This window comes from Tupaia chinensis, unplaced genomic scaffold, assembly GCF_000334495.1.
Source record: "Tupaia chinensis unplaced genomic scaffold, TupChi_1.0 Scaffold139072_1, whole genome shotgun sequence".
Classification (NCBI taxonomy): domain Eukaryota; kingdom Metazoa; phylum Chordata; class Mammalia; order Scandentia; family Tupaiidae; genus Tupaia; species Tupaia belangeri.
In genome coordinates, this window is record NW_006198962.1 from 1,552,362 (window position 1) to 1,572,662 (window position 20,301).

The window sequence follows — 20,301 nt, forward strand, 5'->3', positions numbered from 1 at the left end:
GAAGCAGATAGTTGGATTGTGGCTTTTTGTTTTAGTCTGTTCTACCAATATATCTATCGATTGGAAAGATTAATTCATTTACACTTAAAATTGTTACTGATAAAAAAGGGCTTCTCTCAATTTGCTATTTGTTTTTATATTTCTGTAACTTTTTAATTAATTTTTCTATTGCTAGTTTCCTTTACTTTAGTTGATTTCTTGTAGTGATTTTTAAAATCTTACTTCTCACTTCCTTTATATATATTGTAAAACTGTTTTCTATGTGATTACCATGGGAATGACATATAACATCTTAATTTTATAACAATCTAAAATTTGAAGTGATACCAGTTTACGTTTATTCACACATAAAAACATTGCCTCTATCATTCTGACCCCCTTGCTGTAAAGTATTGCTGTTGCAAATTATATCTTTAACATTGCGTGTACTATAACTTAGGTATATACTTTATACATTTTTTATATACTGTAAAAATGAAAGAGTGCTGTAAGAGACCAATATTTTGATCAGACTGTTATTTTTACTTTCTCATATGTTTACCTTTTTTAGAGATATTTCTATCCTTATCTACCTTCATGTTACTGTCTAGCATAATTTCAACCTGAAAGACTCCCTTTAGCACTTCTTGTAATAGTAGAGTGAACTTTTTTTTTTTTAAAGATTTTTGCCATAGGGCTTGTGTGCTTGCTGGAGACAGATAGAGAGACAGAGAGAAAGTGAGAAATCACCCCCTAGGAGGGGGATGACCATACTTCAGTCATTTCTCCTCCATTCTCCTGCTGGGATTTTGGGTATGCATGCACACACCCATTGTGATTTTCAAGCTTTCAGGTCTGGGATTCAAATCATGATTGGCCATGTGGGAGTCTAGCGCCTTAACCACTATGCTACCTGCTGGTCCCTGAACACATATCTTAAATATGTTCAAACAAAGACCAAATTAACTAAGAAAATAATGTCTGAAGAATAACAATGAAAAGACAGAAATCAGACAAAGGCATTCACCAGAAATTCTAGAGCCAAAAAGTATAAAAACAAATGACAAATTCACAGGAATTTACCAGCCACCTTAAATAAATTTGTTTTTTCTTGAATGAATTGAAATGAATTTTATACTTCAGGTTTCTGTAGAATATGCTAGTGAAGCTGTCTGTGCTAGATTTTCTTCATAGGAAGATTAATTTAAAGGAAAAAGTTATCTTTTTATTGTTTATGATATCTTAAGGTTTTCTTTTTTGTGTTTTTTTGTTTTTGTAAATCATTGATTTTATCTAAAATTCATTTTAAGTTATAAGCATAGTCATAATATTCAACTACAGGGCTAGGTAATGGTACAGTGGTAATGCAGCTGAATCTACATGAGAAAAGTTCTGGGTTCACTTCCTAAAAGCTCCCTGAGTTTGCCAGGCATGAGTGAGTGTACTTTTAATCCTAGCTAGCTGACTGGGGTGGACTATTTCAGGCAGACCTTCTTAGGGGTACCTGTCTAGACAACCCCATGAATATTTAGGTATATATTATGTATAATATATTATTATGCTTATTGTATTATATATTGTATATGTGTGTATGCATATATGTATATATTTATGCAGCTATATAATTAATCTCAGTTTCACATCAATATGAGAAAATTACCAGTATTATGGAAGTTTTTCCTTTACAGTGAAAATCTCTAATCCATGAGTAACTAATAATGCAACATCTGCCACCATAGATGAATTTGCCTATTCTTTTTATAAATTCATTTAATTTTATTTGTTGTTATTATTTATTTTTTAATTTCGCCAGAGAGATACAGAGAGAGAGAAAGGAAAAGTGAGAAAACAAGCTGCTAGGTCCAGGACTTGAACCACTGTTGGCCATATGGGAAGTCCAGCACCTTAATTACTGTGCCACCTGCCAGCCCCTAATTTGCATATTCTTGAACTTAATTTAGAAAAAGTTACATTATTATATGGTCTTTCAAAACTAGCTTTTTCACTCATCACTATTTCTATGAGATTAATCATTACAGTTTAATGCGGCAATAAGTATATTCTTTTTTTCTGGCCAGTTGGTGGCATTAGGTTAAGGCACTGGCCAACTACGCAGTTTCAGTCTGAGGCCCAGTAGCTTAAAACTTTCAAAGAAGAGCTAAACCCATTATACTCAAAACCATTGCTAAAGATTCAAAAGGAAGGAACCCTTCCAAATTCATTTTGTGAAGCCTCCATCACAGTCATCCCCAAAACAGACAAGGACATAACAAAAAAGGAAAACTACAGGCGAGTGTCTCTGATGAATATAGATACAAAAATCCTTAACAAGATACTAGCAAATCAAATCCAGTGACACATAAAACAGATTGTACACCATGACCAGGTAGGCTTTATTCCAGGGATGAAAGGGTATTCAACATACACAAAACCGGAAAGATTATACAACCATATTAACAGAAAGAAAAATAAAAAAACATAAGATCTTAGCAATCAATGCAGAAAAAGCATTTGATAAAATACAGCATTCTTTATGTTTAACATTCTCAGCAAAATCGGCAGAGAAGGGACATTTCTCAACAGAACAAAAGCCATGTATGAAAAATTCATAGCCAACATCATACTGAATGGGGAAAAGCTGAAAACTGGAACAAGACAAGGCTGTCCACATTCTCTACTTCTTTTCAATATAGTACTGGAAGTCCTAGCTAATGCAATCAGACAAGAGACTGAAATGAAAGGCATTCAGATAGGGAAAGAAGAAAAAAGACAAGGCCACCTGCTTTCTCCACTCCTTTTCAATATAGTACCAGAAGTCCAAGCCAATGCAATCAGATGAGAATAAAATAAAAAGCATTCCAACAGGGAAAGAAGAAGTAAAATTATCTCTATTTGCAGATGACATGATTATATAAATAGAAAACCCAAAAGAATCCATGAAAAATACTCCTGGAATTGATAAATGAATACAATAAAGTGGCAGGATACAAAATCAACATACAAAAAAATCTATAGCATATTTATACACCAACAATGAGCAGAATGAAGTAGAACTGAAGAACTGACAAAAGCAATCACATTTACAGTAAGCAAAAAAGTATAAGATACATAGGAATAAACCTAAGCAAGGAAGTGAAAGACCTCTACAAGGAAAACTATGAAAATTAAAAAAAAAAAAAAAGACACAAAAAAGTGGAAGAACATCCCATGGTCCTTGATTGGAAGAATTATTATAATTAGAATGTCAATCCTCAAATTAATCTACATATTTAATTCAGTCCCAATCAATTACCAGAGCATTCTTCATAAATTTAGAAAAAAAAAATCATAGAATCTGTCTGGAATCATAAAAGACCTTCTATTGCCAAAGCCATTCTGTGCAAGAAGAGTGGAGTATGAGGCATCTCACTCCCTGACCCCACAATATATTACAAAGCTGTGATAATCGAAACAGCATGATACTGACACAAAAAATAGGCATATAGTCTAATGGAATAAAATAGAGAACCCAGAAGAAAACCCCAAAAAGTACAATTTTTTTTTTTTTTGGGGGGGGAGAGGTTTTTGCTATAGTGCATGGGCGCTCGCCAGAAAGATAGTGAGAGAGAGCGAGACAGAAAGCGAGAAATCATCCCCCAGTGGGGATGGCCACACTGCAATCCCTTGTTCTCCATTCTCCTCTCAGGATCTTGGACATGCATGCGCACGTGCCCAGTATGAATTTAAACCACTGGGTCCAGGACTCGAACTGTGGTTGGCTACATGGGGAGTCCAGCAACATAGCCATTGCGCCAACTGCTGGTCCCCAATTTTTAAAAATTTTTTAAAGAGAGATTTTTGCTATAGGGCACAGGTACTTGCCAGAGAGAGGCGGAGTGACAGAAAGCAAGAAATCACCCCTTTGGGGGATAGCCATGCCACAATCCCTTCTCCTCTAGTCTCCTCTGAGGATTTTGGCCTTCATGCATGCCTATACACCCACTGTGAGTTTGCAGTTGCCAGGTCCAGGACTCGAACTGCAGTCAACCATGTGGGAATCCAGTGATGTAACCATTACACCATGTGCTGGTTCCAAGTCAACTGATTTTTCACAAAGGACACAAGTCAATCTAGTGGGGAAAAGTAAACCTGTTTAGCTAGTAGTGCTGGAAAAACTGGGTAAGCCCCTGCAGAAAGATGAAACTGGACCACTATCTCTCACCATTTACAAAAGTCAACTCAGAATGAATGAAACCTAAGACCTCAAACTATGAAACTACTGATGGAAAACGGAGGGGAATCTTTTAGAGACAGAGGAGTTGGCAAAGACTTACTGAAAAAGACCACCTAAGTATAGGCAATAATCCCCAAAATAGACAAATGAGATTACATCAGTTTACAAAGCTTCTGCACAGTAAAAGGAACAATAATTGAAGAATATATTTGGAAGAATATATTTGCTATGCCTCACATAAGGGACTGTTAACCAGGATATACAGGAAACTCAAATAGCTTACCTGAAAAAAAAGATCAGCCTAATGAGCTAAAAAGACAACTGTCTAAAGAAGACATATGAATGGCCAAAAAACATATGAAAGACATGATCAAACATCTCTTATCATAAGGGAGATGCAAATCAAAACTACAATGAAATACCACCTAACCCCAGTCAGAATGACTAAGATTTAAAAAAATAATAAAGAATGATAAATACTGGCTAGGCTGTGGTGAAAAGGGAACTCTCCTACACTGTTGGTGGGAATGTAAATTAGTGCAGCCACTGTAAAGAACAATATGGAGGTTCCTCAAAGACCTACAAATAGAACTACCATATGATCCAGCATTTCCACTCCTAGGTATCTACTGAAAGGATAGGAAAGCATTCTGTCAGAAAAACACTTGTACTTTCATGCTTATTGCAGCATTATTCACAACTGCTAAGACATGGAACCAACCCAAATGTCCATGAACAGATAAAAGGATTAAAAAAATGTGGGGCATTTACTCTATGGAATACTACTCAGCCATAAAACGAAACAGAACAAACAAACAAACAAAAACAACACACACACAAGAAATCCCTAGCATTTGATAAAAAGTGGATTAATATGGACTACTTACTGCTAAGTGAAGCAAGCCAGATGATGAAAGAGAGGCATTTTATGTCCCCACTCAATATATGCTGAATGTCGGCACTCCGTGGCAGAGACCGAATGATTGGAAGGTACAGAAGCATAGAGAGAGCAATGATGATACTGGAAACAGTGGGGGAAGAATGTGGGAAATGGGGGAGGGTGAGAGGGAGGGAATCAAGGGGAAAAAGAAAGAAGCAAAATATTTAAGGAACCCAAAATGGGAAAGAAGTCTGTTGTTTATAATGTATATGGTAATGTTTTTGACTGAACCAATATGCAGTGGGTTCATGATGGGAAAATTAATTTGGTATGCTATGATGACACACAGTGATTAAATTTTAAAAATAAATAAAAATACACTAGGCATGTATGCATACAAGCTCAAAATCCCAAGAAAAGAAATAGAGAAGTGATGGCAGAGTGACCATCCCCCATGAGGGGCTGCTACTTGCTTGCTCCCCTCCGCCCTCTGTCTCTGGTGAGTGTACTCACCGTCTAGGAAATTAAATATATATCTATACATATTATTTTTAATGATGTATGCTGTGTTATTGACTGGAGTAAATTTATCCTTTCTATTCTTGATTATATTCTATCTATAATCAAAAGTAATTATTAATAAATTACTATTAACTAATAATAGCCAGTAGTGTTATTGTTAGTGTAATTACAAGAAGCGTTGCTGTTTTGGGAGACATTTTTCTTCAGTATATATCGATAGGGATGTTTAATCAAAGGATGGAATATTATACTAGTTTAGTAGTTATTGCTACAGTTTTTTAGTGTGCTTGAACCAGTTTTTACTGACCCAGTAATGGGTGAGAAATCCAGGTTAAGATCATAGTTTAATTAACATTTGATCAACTACATAAGATGTGTCTTGATATTTCTTGATGTAGATCTTTCAATTTGTTTTTGTTGTTCTAGGGAGCTGCATTTTCATATCCATTTTGGAGTAAGCTCATAATTTTTAAAAAGAATTATTAACTTTATTTATTTCTTTTTAATTTGACCAGAGAGGGACAGAGCATGTGAGAGAAGGGGGGGTGGGCAGTGAGAAAGCAAGTCACCAGGTCCGGGACTCCACCTGCGTTCGGTCTTGTGGGAGTCCAGTATCCTTAACCACCGTACCACCTACTGGCTCTAGCAGCTCATAATTTTTACAGAAACATGAGGATTTTGATCTGAGTAAGTTCGAATATGTAGATCAGTTTTGATGAATTGATATTGATATCTAATGTTATTTTTACAATTTTTGAACATAGTATACCTTTCTTTTAATTTGTCTTTTTAGATTGCAGAGAAATATTTTAAATATATATATATAGAATTTAAGCCACCAGTTCTGGGTCTTGAACCGCAGGCTACTACATGGGAATCCAGCGACATAGCCATTACGCCAACTGCTGGTCCCTAAATATATGGTTTCTAGCCTAGAGTTCAGACATATTATTGAGTTTGGAATATTATCTAATTTCCTTTTGAGTCCTTTTTGTCTTATAAGTTATATACAAGTGTAGTGTATAATTCTCAATATTTGGGGAATTTTTAATGTCTATTTTATTCAATTCTAAATGAATCTGTTACCATAAGAAGAAATATGCTATTATTTTATCATTTTCATACTTGTAGTTAAGTATATTGTGGTATATTTAGTCACACAGTCACCGAGGTTAGGACTTGCACCTATCTTTTTGAGGGACACTTTTCAATCCACTCCGTTAGGCCTTTTGGCTTTCAAAAATTCTTTTCCATTCCACTTGCAAAATATGTTCATACCTTGCCAACACCCCCAGAAGTCTCATCTCATTGTGACTTCAACCTTAAGTCCAAAGTCTTATCTAATTTAAATATCATCAGCTCAAAAAGTTCCAAATTGGGACAAGCAGATAGTGTAATGATTACATCACTGGACTCCTGCATAGGTGACCGTGGTTCGAGTCTTGGACCAAGCAGCTAAAAATTCACACTGAGCACATGTGCATACATGCCCAAAATCCTGAGAGGAGAATGGAGGAGAAGGGATTGTTGCATGGTCGTCCCCACTAGGGGTTGATTTCTTCCTTTCTGTCTCTCTATCTCTTCGCCAAGTGCCCTATAGCAAAAATCTCTCTAAAAATAAAAGGTTCCAAATTATCATCATCTAGATCACTAAATCCTGTATGGCTGGGATACTAGATATGATGCATCTTGGTTGGGGAAAAGCTGTTTTCTATTTGTGGAGATTTGATCTTAGAAAATAAGTTATCTGGCTCCAAAATAAAATAATGGGACAGATACAAGATGAGTATTTTTTATTACAAAAAGGAAAAATTAGAAGAAAGAAAGTGGTCGGTAGTCATAAGCAATTTTGAAATCTAGTGGGGAAAAATCCTTTAGATTTTAAGGTCTGAAAACAAGTCTTTATGGCTCTCTGGAACTGCAGAGGCTTTGCCCTCTGGGCTCATAGAGTCTCTGTTATGAACCCTGCCTCTCTGGTTCTGCCCTGGTCAGCTCCTGGCCCTGTTGCTTCTCCATCAGAGCCATTCTTCTTATTTCTGATGGATAACATGTATTTGCAACCAGTAATGTATTAGCCCATTTCCTGCCTGTAGAATTTTGGAAAGCCAATGGCCTTATTTCATTTTATTTTTTCTATTTGTCCTTTGTTCCCAGTTAGCATTGTTTCTGCTGATAGAGCATTCTTGAAAAAACTTGCGGGTTTCTTGCATATGTCTTAAATTCCACACTATTAAACACGAGGGTTCTCCACAGATTTCCCTGCAGAATCATATCTCTATCTTCTGGGCTGCTGCTTGGATGATTGAGGTGGTCTTTGAGTCATGAACCTACTTTCTGCAGCTACACCGTCAGTCTATTCTGCTTTTCAGAATTTTTTTTTTTTAATTTTTAGTCCTTTGAAATCTCCACAGAAGCTTCCAAATTATCTAGTGCTATTTCTCTCTCATTTTATGTTTCCTTTCACATTTTACTGTAAGAAACAAGGAATAACCAGGACATGCCTTTCATTTTGTTTGTTGTGTTGAAATTTTGTTTTTTGGATTTTGATTTTGTTCTTGGGGAAGGAGAGTGAGAGAGTAGGGGGTGAGAAAGAAATGAGGAGGGCAAAGAGAGGTAAAGAAGGAGATGGAGGATAGGGAGAGGAAGGAGTCCTATAAATATCAATTAAGTCAGTTTGATTGTTATTTAAATCTGTATCCTTACTGACTTTCTGCCTACTTGTTTTGTCAATTTAAAGAGGACTTTTTACCTTTCTGACTAAAATTATGAAACTATTTATTTTTTCTGTTTTATCAGTGTCTGCATCATGTATTTTGAGATTCTGTTATTAGGTACAGAATTGGTTAAGATTACTGTATCTGTCTGGTTAAATACACTCCCTTATCATGATGACATAAACTTCTTGATTCCTTGGAACATGTTTTCCTCTGAAATCTACTTTTTCTCATTTTCATATTGCTGGTGTAGCGTTATGGTTTATCAGACAGGGTCATATATGATTCCATTTATCTGTCTTTGCATTTTATTGTGGTGGTTACTGTAAGTTTATAATATACACCATTACTGTATCACAGTCTGCCTTCGAGTAATGTACATCTTCACAAAAACGTATTTTAAAACAGTATATTTCCATGTCTATGCTCCTGACCTTAGTGCTATTATAGAAATCCATTTTATGCCCCAAATCCCACATTGCATTGTTACTATGTTACTATATTTCTTTCTTTCTTTTTTTTTTTTGGAGAGGTTTTTGCTATAGGGTTCATGTGCTCTCCAGAAAGAGAGAGAGAGACAGAGACACAGAAAGCAAGAAATCACCCTCTAGGGGGGATGGCCACACCACAATCCCTTCTCCTCCATTCTCCTTTAGGGATCTTGGGTACACACACATGCACCTGACGTGAGTTTAAGCCACTTGGGCTGGGACTTGAACCGCAGTCGACTACTGGGAATCCAGCGACATAGCCATTATACCAACTGCTGGTTCCTGTTACTATTTTTCTTACTCAGTGACCTTCTTTTGGGGTGGAAATAGTACTGAAATACATATTTACTTGTATTACTACCACTTCCAGTAGTCTTCCTTCTTTTGTGCAGACCCATTTCCGTCTATATTCATTTTCCTGTGAACTAAAGGACTTAGGATACTTACTATTTCTTCTGTTTTGGCTCTACCTTTTAGGAATATGTTATTGTCTTAATGTATGAAAAAGCCTTTTTTATCTTCACTTTTGAGTGATTTTCATTTAGTAGAGATAGAATTTTAGCTTGACAGTTTGTTGTTCACTTCAGTTGTTTCTAGTAGGAATTCTGTCATCCTTATTCCTCTTTTTGTCTGAGATTTCTTTTAAGATTTTCTCTTTATCACTGTTTTTGAGAAATATGAATCTAATGAATCTTGTTGGAGTTTTCTTCATGGTTCTTTCTATTATTTTTTATTTTACATTTATTCACTGTTTATCATTATAGCATACAAAATGAATTTTGCAATCCAGAATACACTGAATACTGGCCCAATCAGAGATATTACCATACCCTAGATGAATTTCTATTTTGTATTTCTTAACTATTTTACTTCTTTCTTTTTTTCCCTTTGGTTCCCTCCATCTCACCCTCTGCCTTTCTCACCTCCCTTCCACACTATCTCTGGTGTCCACAATTGCTCTCCATGCTTTATATCTTCCCATCTTTCAATTTTTGCCATAGAGTGCACACATTCAGTATATATTAAGTGGGTATGTACAATCCCTCTCTCTGGCTTACTTCATTTAGCAGTAAATCTTCCAAGTTTGTCCACTCAAATGCTAGGATTTCTTTTTATTCATGGCTGAATAATATTCCATAGTGTATATGTGCCACAGTTCATTTATCTCTTTGTGTTAGTTCCATGTCTTAGCAGTTGTGAATAATGCCACAGTAAACATGGATGTGCAAGTGTTTTTCTGACTTAGTCCATTCCTATATTTTGGGTAGATACCCAGGAGTGGAATTAATACACCGTTAAATTGCTTAGAAACAGTTCCAACATTTCTTGTCTTGCTTTTCAGATTTTGAGGCTGAGTTCAACCTGTGTAGCACAGCCTTAAGTGTGCCGGATGGTAGGAGCTGGGAGCCATATGCTGTCTGTGTTTCAGGTTCCTGGATCCTGGCAGACTGGAGAATGGAGGAAGGGACTTGTGGTATAACCAAATCCTGTGGAGAGTACTGCTTGTTCTCTGTCTCCTATGTGTGTATACACTTCATCATAAAGAGTAAACTATTTTTAGGTTGGACTAATGTCAGTCTAGATTAACTATTACCCAATATTGAGATAAGACTTTTCTCTGTATGTTAACTAGTTCACTATGAACCTGCTTCTCTTGGGGTTTTCAAGACTGACTCATGGGAACATGTTCTGTTCGCAGTCCTGTGTGAGCACTAGGCATTGTTACTTTACAGCATGGCAGATGAGAGCCAAAGTTTATGTCCTAAGTAAATAGGGGAAAGTCATGATGTTTTTATGACCTAGCCTCAGAAGTCACCTAGCATCAGTTCTGCTATACTCAGAAAGATCAATAAGGACACAATGCAGGTATGTATGGGATAAGCCATATGTGTGAGTTTGCCACCTTTGGAAATACAGTCTGCCAAAAAGTTCTTTGCACTTCCATATAGATAGTAAAATCAGCTGGTTGATATCTGTTTCTAGTAAGTCTTCTGTAAACATGGTGTATTTTTATTTCTTTAGAGTTTCTTTGTATTTTTTTAATCAATATTTTTAAATTGTTAGTGACACCTTTACAGTTTTTATCTTATTTTAAATTGAATTTTTTTAATTCAGAGATTTTTGCAATGGAGGAGAAGGGATTGTTGCATGGTCATCCCCACTAGGGGTTGATTTCTTGCTTTCTGTCTCTCTATCTCTTTGCCAAGTACCCTATAGCAAAAACTTCTCAAAAAAAAAAAAAAAGAAATATTCCATATTTCACCTTGAAGTATCATGTTAACTTTATTTTTTTTTTTGAATTTCATAAAAGAGAAACAGAAAGAAAGATAGAGAAAGACAGGTACCTTCATCAGGGTCTCACCTGATGATGCTCTCGCCCGTTTCCCAGCATCAAGGATCATGGTTCTGTGTACACATGTGTACTCGGCATGTCCAAACTGACACAAGAACCTCCATCTTCCATATGGCTTTCAACATTGCAGAGGGGCATGCCACCACCATCCCACTGCAGCTTGCCTAGAATTGTTTTGAGATATTCTTTAACAGACTATGAAATTCCTACTTATTTTATTCAAGTATTTTATTGTAGTTGAGAGTTGGATTTTAAATGCTTTCCTCTATTTATTGGAAGAAAGTAGTAAATTATTTGATCTATAAAATACTTAAAGAACCTTATAATTTTTTTTAAGTTTGTTTTATTTCTTCCATGAGAGGGAGGAAGAAGGAGAGAGACACCCTCAATCTCAGAGAGCCCGGGTAATGGACCCAGTGTGTACAAGAAGGCTTGGGACATGAACCCTGGATTTTTCTCTTTTTTTTTTTTTCATTTTTAAAATTTTATTCATTCACTATAGATCATTATAGCATACAAAATGAGATTTCTCATTCAGAATACACTGTATATTGGCTCAATCAAGCACATCAAGATACATGTTATCATCAACAGAAATTTTCAATTTCTTGTTTCCTGTATATTTTACTTTCTTTTTTCTTCCTTTCTTTTTTTTTGTCATCCTTGATTCCCTATCTCTCACCCTCTGCTGGGTCCCACCCTCCTCCCACACTCTCCCTGGTATCCATGATTGCTTTCTATGCCTCTTCCCCTCATTTTATTGATTTGCTAATGAACTTAATTAATCTAAAAATTTCCATTAGTAAGCGCAGCTGATATATACACATCCATGAACACAAGTCTGACTTTAGGCATAAACCTCAGTGAGTAGAATGAACGTACTATAAAGTAGCACCTAGCTGGGGCTAAATAGCTTACTGCAGTCATCAAATATGCATTTATAATTTTTTGACAGACCCCACTTTGTCTTTATGTGTTGCCAGATTTAGTTTCCTAATATTCTAAGGCTTTCTAATATTTTATTATATATGTCGTTATAATTCTTTTTTCACTTTTGGTGAGTCATGATTATCCCAGCCTTAATAAAAACAAGTTGGGATGTCTTTTCTGTGTTCTGAAAAAAAAAATAGTCTTTAGTAACAGTTTTTTTTTCTTTTAATTGTTTTGTAGAACTTTCCAATGAAGCTATCTGGGCCTGGAGCTTTATTTGTGGGAAAGTATTTTTTAATCACCTTTACTAAGATGTAATGTGATTTTACATATCTTTTCCTCTCAGGTTATTTTTTTTTCTTAGTGTTGACTTAAATATTTATTTACACCTTTTGGGAAAAAAATCTTTTTGTGTTCTTCTTTCTTTTTTTTAATAGTATATTTCAAGTATCAGAAGTTTTAATTTTGATACAGCCTAGTTTCTCATTTTTTTTAATGATGCTAGGATATTGCATCCATCTGAGAAATCTTTGTTACCCTGAACTTATGAGTACTTTTTTGTCTGCTTTCTTCTAGACATATGGACTCTTGGATCTTGAGGCCTTGCTAAACTCAGTTTTGGTTCTCGTAGCTTAATTTTACCTAATCATGTCACATAGAAGTAAAGATAATTTTATATTTTTACCTAAAATCTGTATACTCTTTGGTTCTTTCTATTTCTTTTTAAATATGACTAGAATGTTCACAAAATCTTAAGCAGAAGTGGTGAAAGTGGACATACTTATCTGTTCCCACTGTCAAAACCCCTAGGCCTTCAAAATGAGGTATGACACTTAACTGGAGGCTTTTCATAAATGTCATTAATTGCCAAAGAAAGAAATTCCATTTTGGTTCCTACTTAGGCTGATTGTTAATCATAAATCAAGTTGAATTTTTTCTAATATCTTTTACATACTGTTTTATTGGATCATTTGGTTTTTATCTGTGATGCATCAACTGGTTCACAAATATTAAATAAATCTTATCAAAACAGACCTGATTGAGACCAGCAGATGGTGACTGCGGTTCCTGGACCCGATAGCATGAAAATCACTCTCGGCATGTGTGCACGTGTGCCCAAGATCCCAGGCAGAGAATGGAGAACAGATTGCAACGTGGCTATCCCCCGGGGTGTGGTTTCCCACCATCTCTGTCTCTCTCTCTGGCGAGCACACATGCCCTATGGCAAAAAAAAACTCTTTAAAAAAAAGATCTAATATAAGCTATACATAATCACTGTTTAACCTTCTTACATTTTGTTGAGTTTGATATGCTAATATTTATTAAGGAATTTTTTGTGTGTGTGTAGTTTAAGGGGTTTTTCTCTATAGTTTTCATTCTTTCTAAATATTTTGTGAAATATTAGTGTTAGGGTACTGCTGTTTCAAAAACAAGGCAGGATTCTTCCAGCTTCTTGCTTTTTCTTAAATAGTTTAGACTAAATTTAAATACTTCTTTCCTAAATGTGTAATTCTTTGTCGAAGCTATCCCTGTTCTTGAAGGTTTATTTTTGTTTGTTTTGATTTTCATGAGAAGGTTTGTATGTGTTTGATATATGTCCTTGAAGGTTTATTTTTGTTTTAATTTTCATGGAAAGATTTGTATTGGGTAGTTGGAAAAGTCATGATGTGTTTTTCTATGCAAAAATGCTGCATGACTTTTCCAAATAATGACCCAATATATGTTTTGAGTTCCTGTAGCTGATTTATTATGCTCTTTGGCAACAAAATCTTTCATTATAATATTCTATTTCAAACATCTAGAATCACAGAAATGATATTTAAACAACCATACACATCCTCCATTCAAAACAAACGTGATATTCCACTATATGCTTTATAGCCTTTCCAAGGCTTAAAGCAATTCAAACAGAACAGAGCTAAAGCCTCCTATGAAGACTTCAGCAATCTCATTGTGAAACATTTTATTCTTTTAACATCTAACTAAGTTAATCAACATGACAAGTAGTATCTTCACATGATTATTAATAGATAAATGGTATTTTACCTTAAATAAATTTTACAACTTACTTGTTTTGGCTCAACATTGACATTCTATTAACTCTACATGTTGAAATTATATTTAATGACTCTAACATGTATACACTTACTAAACTACCACTATAGTTAAAAGTGCTGTATCTTGAATTTTACTAACTCTAATCTGCCTGATCTCAGTGTGCACTCCCAGGCAAAAATTAATATGCTTTATGTCACTATAGATTTGTACATATTTTTATAATTTTCTGTAAATGGAGTCATATATATACTCTTTATCTGAGTTCTTTCAGTCAGCGTAAAGATTTTGAGATTCATCCATGTTTGTTTCATGTAGTAATAGCTTGTTCCTCTTTATTGCTGACTAGTATTCCATTGTGTGGGTATACCATATTTTGTTTATCCATTCACCTGATGGACATTTGGGTTGTTTCCAGTTTTAGGCCATTACAAATAAAGCTGCTATGAACATTCCTGTACAAGTCTTTGTGTGGACATATGTTTTCAGTTCTCCTGGGAAAATACCTATGATTGCAATTACTGGGTTATACGGTAAGTGTATGTTTAACTTGATTTAAAAAAAAAAAAGCCGGATGGTTTTCTAAAGTGGCTGTACAATTCCATGTTCTACTAGAAATGTTTGGGAGTTCCAGTTGTTTCAGATCCTTTCCAACATATGGTATATGGTATAGTCAGCTTTTAAAATTTTAGTCATTTCAGTGTACATGACTTGTGTTATCACAATGTGATTTTAATTTTAATTTTCCTGATTAAAAGATATTTTGAGCATCTTTTCAAGTTCCACATGATTGTTATTAGTATGACTTTTTTACTTAGTATAAATATCTTTTCCATTTTTTAAAGTAAGTAGTTTATTTGTCTTACAACTCTTACTGACCTATAAGAGTACTTTATATTGTATAGACAGACTTTTTCTAATATATGTGTTGTGACAATTTTCTCCCGGGCTGTTCCCTACAAAAAAAATTTTATTAGCAAGGAAAAAAAAATGTTAGAGAAGTCCAACTTGTTCTTAATATTTTTATTCTGTAATTAATTGTTTGTGTTCTAATAATCCTCATCTGATTCTAAGGTCACAAAGATTTTTCTCTTGTGTTTTTAAATAGTATCTTGGATTACACATTTAGGTCCGTGGTCTGTTTTTAGTTAATTTTTTTGACTGGTGTGAGGATGAGGGTTGAAGATCATTTCTAACCATAAGAATATTACGTGCTGATGACCCAGTGCCATTTGTTGAAGAGCCTTTTCTTTCTTCTTTAAAAATGCCTTGTCTCTCCTCTGTCAGAAATGTACTCATATGTGTGTGGGTTTAATTCTGCTCCATTTATCTATATATTTGTCATTTCATCAATACCAAACTGTCTTGATTACTGTAGCTTTCCAATAGCCATTAAAATCACATAGGGTGATTGCTACACAATCTTCACCAGGTCCACTTCTGAACATATTCAGGATTTCCATGTAGATTTACATGAAGACAGAGTGCTGATTAGAAAAATATGGAGTATATGTGTCCATTCATGCTAACACTTTCTCCTTAAAAATGAATGATTAGGTGTCTGATTTTATGTATTTATTCTGAACATAGTTAACCTACATTATCCTGGAGGTAGATCTACTTGTGGTGGTCTAGGACTTTCAAAATGATATTCATCCTCTTTGCATATACCTTTTTTCAAACTGCAACTTTATTCACATTGAAAAAAACATTTCTTAATTCATGCAGACATACAATTATTTTTAGCAGAAGCATCAGGGTCATTGTTTTACTACCAATAGCCATGTCAGTAAAACATTGGTAAATTAAAATATCAGTATTAGTGGTACTTTATTTATAAAAGCCATATCACATGACTGTCCAAACATACTGAAGGATATAAAACAAAAGTCCATGAGAAGGAAGTCTAGACTCAAAGGCGTTTGAATAGCAAGTTGTGTGCTTTGTATGTATTTTTCTAGACAAATGCATTTTCTAGGTTAACTTCTAGTCTAATGTTTTGGGTTTAAATATGGAGGGGTATGTACAACTTTGTTTTTTATTTAAAGAATTCTTTCAGTTTACACCAGCAGATGGCATGGTTAAGGTACTAGATCCCACATGGTCGACTCTGTGGTTTGAGTCCTAGACCCAGTGGCCTTACAAATGCCTGGCATGAGTGTGTGTGTCCCCAATATCCTAAGAGAAGAATGGAGAAGAGGAATTTCAACATGACCATTTGCCTAACCCTCTTACCATGAGGGGCTGGGGGGCATTCTCACTTTTCTTCTCTCTCTGTGTCTCTCTGTCTCTGTCTTTGTCTAGCAAGTGCATACTCTATGACAAGAAAAAAAAATTACTCCAGTTCTTTTTTTCTTTGAATCACTATATACATTTTAGAATTAGCAGATAAATTTCTACAAATCCAGTATAATTTGAATCAATTTCATAGATTCTAGAGACAAACTTAATGAAAATTGTATCTTAAAGATAGTCTTCAAGGGACCATGGTGATTTGCAATTTGTGTAAATTCTTTTAATTCTGTCTTCAGGATGTACTATATTTTTCATTGTAGAGTACTAGCAAATATCTTTATTAGATGTATTCATAAGTATGTTATATTTATTCTATTGTTTCATTTATTTATTTATTTTTGACTTTTGTTCCAGGGTATGTGCACTTGCTAGAGAAACAGAGAGAAACAGTGAGAGGGAAAGTGAATAGTCATTGCCCACAAGGGGGTGGCCGCACTGCATTCAGTTCTCTGCATTCTGTTCACTCTCCCGCTGGGACTTTGGGGATGCATGCACACGTGCCTGGTGTGAGTTTCCAGCTGCCAGGTCCAAAACTCAAACTTGCCTTGTTTAAGTCCAGCAACTTAAGTATCATGCCACCTGCTGGCCCCATAAATAGAATTATTTTATTTATCTTTTTTATTTTTGAAAGAGAGAGATTTTTTGCTATAGGGCATGTGCACTTATCAGAAAGACAGAGAAGGAGAGACAGAAAGCCAGAAATGGCCCCTGCAGGGGAGCATGGCCAAGCCACAAATGGTCCCGGATTTTTAAAAATATTAACCTGGGTGCTACAACTCTGCCTAATTCAGTGATTAAATATCATAATTATTGGGACCAGTGGTTGGCGTAATGGCTATGTCACTGGACTCCCATGTAGTCGACCATGGTTCAAGTCCTGGACCCAGTGGCTTAAACTCACGCCCAGTGCGTGTGCATGCATGCCCAAGACCCTGAGAGGAGAATGGAGGAGAAGGGGTTGCCACATGGCCATCCCCTCAGGGGTGATTTGTTGCTTTCTGTCTCTCTGTCTCTCTCTGTCTGTCCAGTGAGCGCATGCACCCTATGGCAAAAACCTCTCCAAAAAAATATATATATATAATTATTTCATAGACTTCTATTTTACATTAACAGGTGTATCTTATGCAAATGGCAACAATTTAATTTTGATGTCTTCCTTTTATTTTCTTCATGTGCTTTAATGCAGTGATCAGGTCCTCTAGTTTAGTGTTGAATAAAAATGGAAAAATGTCTCTTGCCATGTTCCCAACATTAGAGATAAAACAAATAAGTCTTTTATTGTTAAGTATATTATATGTAGGAATTTACAAACCTTTTAGTTTTCATTTCATCTTATATGTATGAATGTTATGTGTCTTCTGAATTGTGTTATAGTCATCTAAAGAAGGTTGATGTTTTTGTTTTCACAGGAAATCCATTCAGTTAGATGAGGTCATGGAGTCTATTTTTCCTTCTTTTGGCAGTCATGGAAATGCAGCTCGTTCTGTGCTGGCTTGGAGTCTTTCCCGTGCATTAAAGTGTAGGGGTTAGGCTGAGACTTCTATGGTTTAAAATTTCAGTTTAGTCTTCTATATGGCTCAGCAGTTTGGTTTAATCCTATGCAGGCTTGTACATAGAATTAGAGAGAACTCCCTTAGCTCCTATCCGCTCCAAGATTTTCTCTTCACATGTGATGTCCCTGGGTTTCATTCCTTGATTCCATTAGCCAGAAGGCTCTCAATGTTACTGTCAAAGTTTTATCTATCTGGGCAGTTCTACTCAGTAAACTCTCATGATAAAGCTGAGAGAGATAAAATTAAAAACAGAGAGAAGCTTACTTCTGTATAAATTGCTTCTTTCAATACTCTTTAAATTCACTTGATTGCCTTTGCCTTTTAAATCATTAGGTAGTTATTTTATTTTAGTCAGTTTATAATTGTTACTAGTAGAATGGATGGATTACAGAATAAGACCATAACAACAGAATTGTAACTCTCCGTAGGAGGGATTTTTTTCCCCCCATTATGAGAGCGATCTGGAAAGAGAGGTAGAAGGGTATTTTACTGTGTCCCAGTCCTCTTGCCTGTTTCCCAGTTGGCTAAGTTTATAGGAATGTGCAGCCATGCCTTTGGATTTCAGGGTGGCCTGGGAATCAAATGCAGCCTTCCATGCAGGCTTCAGTCTTTTAGACAGTGCCACTCTCTGTGGGCCACCATGAGATGCTAATAATTTTAGTTGCAATCCAGTGGCTAATTGATACAAGGATTTTCAGATTTTCTGAGCCTAAGATCATTTGTAATCTTACTGTGTGTGTACATTTTATCCAAATGATCAAATTTATCCTAGAAATTGATTATAGTGGTCTCTTAATTTACTTCTGATATCACAGGAATTGTAGTGATGTTTCCTCATTTATTCATAATATTATTCATTTGTCTCCAATATTTTCTTTTTTTAATTTTTGTAGCTCTGGTTGAAGGTGTACCAATTTTGTTAGTCCTCTTAAAGAGCCAGCATTTACATTATTGATTTTTCTCATTTTCTTGATTTCTATTTCATTAATTTCTCCAAATACATTTATCTCTTTCTTTCATTTCACAATTGAAAATTATTAGGTCATTGGGAAAGTCATGACATATTTTTGTGTGTTTTTCGTTATGCGTTATGACTTTCCTGATGACCCAATAATATGCTCTTTTTTTCTTTAGTTTCTTAAAACAGCAGTACAAAATGTTGATTTCATATGTTTTTCTTATGTTAAATATTTGAAGCTATACATTTCTTCCTAATGTAAATGTTACTGCACTAACCTTATCTGTTGTTATTGTTGATGTTTAAAAGTTGGGTTTTTTTTTTTTGAGAGTTTTTTTGCTATAGGGTGCTTGTGCTCGCCAAAAAGACAGAGAGAGACAGAGAGACAGAAAGAGAGATATCACCCCCCAGGGGGGATGATCACGCCGCAATCCCTTCTCCTCCATTCTCCTCTCGGGATCTTGGGCACAGATGCACACATGCCTGGCATGAGTTTACGCCACTGGGTCTGGGACTTGAACTGTGGTTGACTACATGGGAGTCCAGCGACAGAGCCATTACACCACCTGCTCGTCCCGATGTTTAAAAGTTTTTTGATTAGTCCAAATGTTTTAAAATTTCATTTGAACTAGATTTTATTTAGTATTATTTTGTTTAATTTTCATGTATCTGGTCATTTACAATATATGAAATTAAATTTCTTTTGTCTAGTTGTAACTAAGTTTGTACTTTTTAGAAAACATATTCTGTATTACCTCAGTCCCTCCCATTGCTTTGAGAATTGTTTTATTGCTTAAGATATGGCTCATTTGATGAATGTTCCATTTCTTCTTGAATAAAAGGATAATTTTGACATTATTGGTTTTAGATGTTCATTCAGTTCTAGGGACCAGCAGAAGGCATAATGGTTACATTGCTGGACTCCCACATGGCTGACTGCAGTTTGAGTCCTGGACCTGGAGGCATGACACTCAGCCAGGCCTATATGTGTGCATGTCCATAATCCTGAGAGGAAAATGGAGGAGAAGGGATTGTGGTGTGGCCATCCCCCTGGGGGGTGATTTCTCACTTTTGTCTCTCGGTCTCTCTCTGTTTCTTCAGTGAGTACACACACTGCATACAAGAATCGTTCCAAAAAAGTTCAGACAGTTCTATATCCCTATTGTTTAATTTTTAACTTGACATACCAGTTTATGAGAGTAGAGTGTTTGAATCTCTCAGCTATATAGATGTAGATTTGTCTATTTCTCCTTTCAGTTGTGCCATGCATTTTGAAACTTAGTAATTAAGTAAGTAGATATTTAGAATTGCTATTTCATTCTTGACAACTTGACCCTTCGTCATGTCATAAGCCTCTA

At 35.4% G+C, this 20,301-nt stretch overlaps 1 protein-coding gene across 1 annotated transcript in view; it reads left to right on the top strand.

Moving 5' to 3' along the window:
- The window catches only part of ZPBP (zona pellucida binding protein), a 90,240-nt gene extending 77,847 nt beyond the window's left edge, over window positions 1-12,393 (top strand). Inside the window, exons 9-10 of the mRNA XM_027765628.1 lie at window positions 10,229-10,345; window positions 12,323-12,393. Of these exons, the coding sequence (XP_027621429.1) occupies window positions 10,229-10,345; window positions 12,323-12,393 (188 nt within the window). The remainder of the gene's footprint in view (window positions 1-10,228; window positions 10,346-12,322) is intronic.
- The last annotated feature ends 7,908 nt before the right edge of the window (window positions 12,394-20,301 follow it).